Source organism: Alligator sinensis, unplaced genomic scaffold (assembly GCF_000455745.1).
Source record: "Alligator sinensis unplaced genomic scaffold, ASM45574v1 scaffold354_1, whole genome shotgun sequence".
Taxonomy (NCBI): domain Eukaryota; kingdom Metazoa; phylum Chordata; order Crocodylia; family Alligatoridae; genus Alligator; species Alligator sinensis.
The window spans coordinates 309358-316132 of NW_005842200.1; the positions used below are offsets into that span (position 1 = coordinate 309358).

General features: G+C 40.2%; 1 protein-coding gene across 9 annotated transcripts in view; it reads left to right on the top strand.

Annotated features, from left to right (window-relative positions):
* The window catches only part of TENM3 (teneurin transmembrane protein 3), a 540570-nt gene that overhangs the window by 289327 nt on the left and 244468 nt on the right, over window positions 1–6775 (top strand). For 3 of the 9 annotated variants that reach the window (XM_025207579.1, XM_025207581.1, XM_025207582.1), the window contains one exon: window positions 335–487. The exons of the other annotated variants lie outside the window; for them this stretch is intronic. In XM_025207579.1, coding sequence (XP_025063364.1) covers window positions 335–487 — 153 coding nt within the window. The remainder of the gene's footprint in view (window positions 1–334; window positions 488–6775) is intronic. 9 annotated transcript variants of the gene reach the window in all.

Genomic DNA, 6775 nt, shown 5'->3' on the forward strand with positions numbered 1-6775 from the left:
AAACTGAGAGTCTTGTGGATCACTCTCAAAATATTTTTTTTCCTTAGGTAGTGGTATGACAGGTGGCTACAGTCTCTAGATACCAGAAGTATTAAAAATAGAACTTTTTTTTAACCTAAGGTATTAGGCTGATACAGACTTATGCCAAGAAGTTGATAAACGAAATGTGATAGGAGTCTAATCCAGCTCAAATTTCTGATGATAAAAATTTGCTTTTCATTAAAATGATTAAAAAAGCATTTCCTCTGTCAGATATTTTTGTTGTTTTGGACAATGTTTTTTATGAATTGCCTCCTTTCTCCTCTTTTTCTATACTCTATCTGCTCACTCTCAGAAAAGAAAAGCCCATTTAGGATAGTTATCAGGACCATTACTATCAGGATTCAAGGTGGAAGTACAGTTAACAAACTTCTCAAGGTGGAAGTACAGTCAACAAACTTCTCAGTCACAACACAAAAGGAACGTAAGCGATCTACCGAGAGAGAATGTAAGCATATCTACATATCCTCATAAGAATTTGATCCAGTTTCCTTATCAGTTACATTTACAATACAGGGCTTCTTTTCCTCTGATCTACAAACAGCATCAAAGATATTTTTTCAAAGGCTAGATTGTAACTGTACAAGTCCAAATCATAATTCTGAGGCTAAGTACAGACAGTCAAAAAGCCCAAGGCAGAATCGATTCAATCTATGCAGCTTTCTTTAAACTGTGTAGATTGGACCATTAATTAACAGAATTACACGTTCAGTCATCAGTTGGCCAAGACAGGCAGATGCCTGCACTGGCCAAGGCCAAATGTCAGGGGGTCCTCGTGCACACCTCCCAGCTTTGCTGGGCTGCAGAAGCCCCAACCCCACCCCTTCACCAGCCCTCCCTCCCCCCCATGTCAGCTGAAGCGGGGGAGGGAATGGACCCCTGCTCTGGACCCCCATCTGGGGTCTGCACAGTGGTCTGCACAGTGGGTGGGGGGGAAGCTACCAAGGCTGACACGTGGGGGCCTGGCAAGGGTGTGGGAATGGGGCATTTGCAGCCCAGCAGAGCCATGCTGTGCAGGGGATAGCCCCCCACCTCACGAAGCTACCCACCCACAGTCCATTCCCTCCTTGTCCACCACCATGCTGCCACCAGTGGGTCAGGGAAGTCTACCTGAGCTCTGTGACAGCTGAGGGTGGGGCTGCCTGGCAGGGCTGGAGCAGACAAGTGGGGGTAGAGGCTAGTCTGCCCAACCTGTGAGGGAGAGGTTAGTGGGGGCTGCAGTGTGTCGTAGGATACAGGGGGACTGAGACCTAACATGTTGGGAGGGGACAGAAGTTTGGATAAACTGATTTAACCTAAATAAGTTAAGTCTGATACTACATCCATCCTGGTCTATCTTAAACGGCTTTAGGCCAGTTTGAAACTGGTCTGTGTGCACTGGACTTCTTTTCTGTTACCAGTTTAAACTGGTTTCTGGTCACTTATATGGGTTTGTGTGTGATGTCTGTCCCTAGTCTAAGAGAAGGATCTTTGCCATATTAAGAGCAGAGCAGGTTCCAGATGGTTCTTCTGGGACTGATGATCTGATTTCTTCTTCCCTTTTATCTCCCCCGTCCCCCCCACCTGCATACAAACTGGTATATATGTAAGCAAAGACTTAACCTGCTGTCCCACCTGCACTAGAGGAGGAACAGGCTGACAGCAGCTGCACTCCCCCTTTCACATGAAGGTTCAATGAAGCAATTAACCTGTGCAGAGGAGAAAAAGCTCTTTACATCTCTTTCATCCTATTCACAATGAAGCAGCAAGCTGCAAACTGTTGGTAGAAAACATGTATTTCGTATAACTCAAAATATGCACCCAGATAGATTATTGTAATTTTAGCACAATTGCTGGCCATAAACCAGAAATTTATTGTGAATAGGGTTGGCCTGGATAGAATGGGAAGTGGGTGGGAGAGTGAATATGTCCTTTGGTGGGAAGGAAGGCTGCCTGCTGACATGATTTACCCCATGCCTAGGTAAGTCCATCCTACGGTAAGCCTCTAATTACCCCAGCCTGCAATATATGGGTTTATGCCCTACCAGAGAGTGTAAATGGAGAGAAGTAAAACTTTTCAGTATCAGCTTCTTTTGCCAAACAATGGTAATCTGGGTCAACCTAAAAATTTTCAAATTTGTGCTGATTTCATCATCAATAAAACCATAAAAACAAAAACCCAAACACATTGAAACATTTGGACTGTATTCAAATATTATTATTGTTGAAGGAAACATTTCTTTCAACCTGAAACATTAATATATGCTTTTGTTTTTTCTCTGCTAAAAGTGTTATTTTGGTCAAGTAAACCAAAAATCAGACATTTGCACGGCTCTAGTTCTATTCGGAAGCACCTCTCCCAGCTGAGGGAAACTTCATGCCTTCTGTTTACCTGCCATTGGGTTAATCGGGAGCAGCTGAACATAATTAGGCTCAGATTCTTAAAAAGGACCTAGCTTCTACCTTTCTTTTACTATGGAGGCAGTTGTGAGCTGGTTGTTTAGAATTCAGGATAGTGGGAGGGGATTCAAAAGATACAGGAGCTGCCTAATTATTATTATTCTGCTTCTTTGGGAGTTTAGCTGCATGATGGTAAAGTGGTCAGAGATTTTGTAACACTTTTCTTTCTTTTGTGGCTGTGCATGCATGCATCCACACACAAATTCAAATGTCTCTCAATTTTAATTAGAGAACATTTTCATTATTTAACACAAGCTCTGTTTCTGTCCAGCTGTGTAGACCTTGACCTGACCAAAGAGCAGTGAGCATACCAGTTTTTCAAAACTTAGTTGTGTATTAGATTTTTCTGAGTAAATCCCTGAAATTCCACAATCTCTTTTACAGACAAAACCCCTATCTGAGGCAGAGGAAAACTGTGCTTGAATGAAACAAATCATATAACAAGGCCAAATGAGACAGTTATGGTCATCTAGTCTGACTCCTGTAAGGATTGAGCCTCTAGTTGACAACTTTTAATATTTTTAAATCTATCAAAATGGAAATTCATTTCAGAAATGAGTGCCACTTATGCATAATCATAATTTTTTTTTTATAAACCTGTTTTCAGAAGTCGGTTATTAGCTGTGTATCAGAGACTGTGATTATTATTTTTTTAAACTCCAGAAAGAGGAAAAACAGCTACAGAAATACTTTTTGTCAGCATTTTTCTCCTTTTCTGGGGGCTATTTTGATTTTGTTTTCAAATACATCTCCTCTATTATAATTTATAAAGTTTTAACTTCCACATAAGCAATTGCAACTTTGTGAGTTCAAATACATGTCAAAGTAGTGCACCTCTTTTGTTTGTAAATAATAGTTTTGCATAGAAGCCTGTTAAAAGGTAAATGTCATTTTTATTTCAAATTTGCATCTGAGAGGTAGTGACAGGTCATTAGCACTCAGGAATCTGAAACTTGAAAAATATGTTTTCAGATTCAAGGTTAAATGGGTCATTATATAAATTAATAAATAAACATAGAAGATTTCCTAGACACTCTTACACATTTGAAAGCATTTATTCTTAAAAGGACACGTGACATTATTTTTCTCACTGAAGTAAGATGACTATAGGCAGATCTATACAAGTTTTCTTTTTTTTGTTCTTTTCATAAGTATAAAGGATTGGCTATGTATATTTTTCCTTGGGGAGATCTTCACACTAACTACAATGGTTGTCTCCAGTATTAAAACTGTAGATAAAAAGGACTGTGCAGTTATAAATAATCATGCTTTGTATGTATTCTGCCACAACACTTTTCAGTAGTGCTATTTGCATGTAGAGTTTTAATTAAGAGATAACTGTCACCACAGGTTGACTGCAGAAGGCTGCAGTATCCAGCAGAGAGATAAATGCCAATGCCAATTCATACAGGTTGAATAGCATACAGGGGGTCGATAATATAAAATGGATTTATAATTAAAAGTCACTTATTACAAACTTAGTGTTATATGAAGAAATGAAAACATCTGAAATCTGGTCATCTGGGGTTATACCATTGCCTGCCAGTTTTTATTTGTCTACATTTGAATGTGGTACCTACAGTAGGCAAGCAAGTTTCTTTGGGTAGATGTGATATCTTTCATTAGACCAACTAAAAAGTTGGAAAAAAGTTCTTTGCAAGCTTTTGGGCACAAACACCCTTCCTATGTACCTACAATAGAAAATTGGAAGTTTGGGAGTGTAGTGAGTAAACTTTTTAAATACAGTGTTAGGTACACTATAAAGCAGAAGCATATTACAGCTTACAGCATGCTAGGAAGCCATGGAACAGATTGTGGAGATTCCTGTCAGCTTGATTCAGAAGTGCAGAAATGCCCTTCTGCCTGTGAGTGTTTTGGTTTCTAATTAATTTAGGTAGAAGAGACATTAATTCTGACCTTCAATAATCATTTACTGTCTGATTCGTTTGAAAAGAACCCATTAATATATATTTTTAAAATCTGGTCTGGTTTTTTCTCTTGTAAGGAGCAATGTACTAGATGGGCATCTATAACTATTGCTACAATAAGCCAATGTTTCTGTACTTGTATGCATTTGTGTAATAAATTTTATACATTGTAATAGGGATGTACAGGCGACCCTTGCCATTCGCAGGGGATACGCTCTCGTATCCCCCGCGAACGGCGAAATCCGTGAATAAGGCACTGCGTTCATGAATGCCATCTGTGTTCATGAACTCAGTGCCCTGGCAGCTGGGGCGGGGCACAGCTGCTCCGGCAATGGTGGGAGCGTGACAGCAGCAAGAGCCCGGCCGCAGCAAGCGCGGAGCTCCCAAGGAGCTCCTTTAAGTGTATTTAAGAAGTGGGTTTGGCATTCACTAATATTTGAAACAGTGAATGCCGAACCTGCGAATAGTGAGGGTTTCCTGTATAGCACAATAAAACTTCATCCCCATTGAAGTCTTAGCAAAACTCCCACTGACTTCAGTGAGAATCATAGATGACTGGTAGGGGAGGCATGAGGGGAGCACATGCCCCTCTCCCCTCTGACAGGGCCATCCCACATCGCTGCCGGTTTCTGCAGGTGCTCATCAGCCCTGTCCCTGCCGCCAATGCTGGCTTCTGCAGGTGCCCCCCCCACCCAGACTCGGGAGGCACCATTCTCCCATGGTGGGAACTGTGTCTTTGTCTTTCCATGTGTAAATTATAATTCAGTAGCCTGACAATGTAGTCAATATGTACTCTTCGCTGTTGATTTCTGCATAAGATTGGCTTCTAAATTACTTAAATGGAGCCTCTATCTTTGAATTAATTCTTGAGTTAATCTTAATGATAGGTGATGTCAATATTAGGTAGAGGTATAAAATTCTGAGCCTGAACATAGTCCTAGTAATATGTTCCAGAAGTCATGTAGCTGAATGTAAGATTTAAGCTGATTTGGAGAACAAAGTAACCCTTCACATTTTATATAACAGTATAAACTTGCAAAATAATTTGGGCGTTATTAAGAATACATATTACTAAAACAGATCATGCAAACTTTCACTTCAAAAGTTTATTAATCTCTTTCACTGAATACAAAACACATTTAATTTTTTTTTTTTACCTACATGAACAGGATTTTAGGATCTTTGTCGTTTTTTCCAGCCAAAACTGTATTTAATTAAGCATCTTTCTCAACCCAAACAAACAAAACAGTAAGCAAATTCTAAAGTTAATAGAGTGAAAAGAGCAGAAACAACCCTTTTATGTGCTGCATTAGGGGTATTTATGATGCAAGGGTTTCGTAAGTAGTGTATAGCTTTCTAGGAAGGAAAGGGACTTTCTGGGTCCTCTAATCCAGCCCCTGGCCCTATCCACAATCAAAAGCAGGTATTCTTATCCCTTCTCTCTCTCTCTAGTCCTGTTTTCTCCTAAATACAGTAAGGTGTTCAGTATTGCTTTCTCTAAAACACATACAGGAGGTGAAAGACTGTTACCCTGTGACTGACCAGGTCTGTCAGTAAGTAATAACTTTTATTTGCTATCAGAATTTTTTCAATAAAAATAGATGTAAAGGTTTCATTGAAGAACTTCATGAATTACCTAAATTTTGAAAATAAATCTCATAGGGTACATTGCTTCAAGAAGGAGCAAAGTAAGCCAGTGGCGTTTGTGGGCTGCACCTGTGTATTAAACTTGAGTACTGAATTTTTATCCTAGTGAGTACAGCACACTAGGAAAGGGGAATTGGGGAAGGGAGGCTCCAGTCTTTGCTCCCAGCTCCAGCCACTGCTCCCCAGAATCTTTATGCAGTTGACATTAAATAATCATTTGTTGAAAAAAAGAAGGAACCTTGGCAGCCAGAATAATTTCCCCTGATCTCCCCTTCTGTGGGGAAGTGCTACACTGCAGTCACTTCCTCTTGCTTGCTCTCCTTCTGTCTCCATGATGCTTGCGGTCTTGTATTGACTGAGGGTATTCAAACCCACGTTTCCTACCTATATTGGAGAATTAGGTTACAGGCTGTCTGTGGGAGGCTCTTTTCACACTGCTTGTTAAAGGCATGCTGCTTTGTAGAAAAGAATGGGCTAAATATGTTGAGTGCAAGCAGAAAATTAAACATCACTGTAGCCATGTGGCTAGCTTGCTCTCCTGGAAGGTGGAGAGCTACGCTATTCAGTCCTTACGTCAATTTTATATGAAAAAGTAATTGGGTAAAATACATCAACAATCCTTAGAACTGTCACTAGGCTTCAGAGCCATGGTGATTATTGCAGTCTCTTTTTGGTCCTGTGAATCTTGAATTTTTTTCTGTGCAGCTTCACTAGGAAGGAAG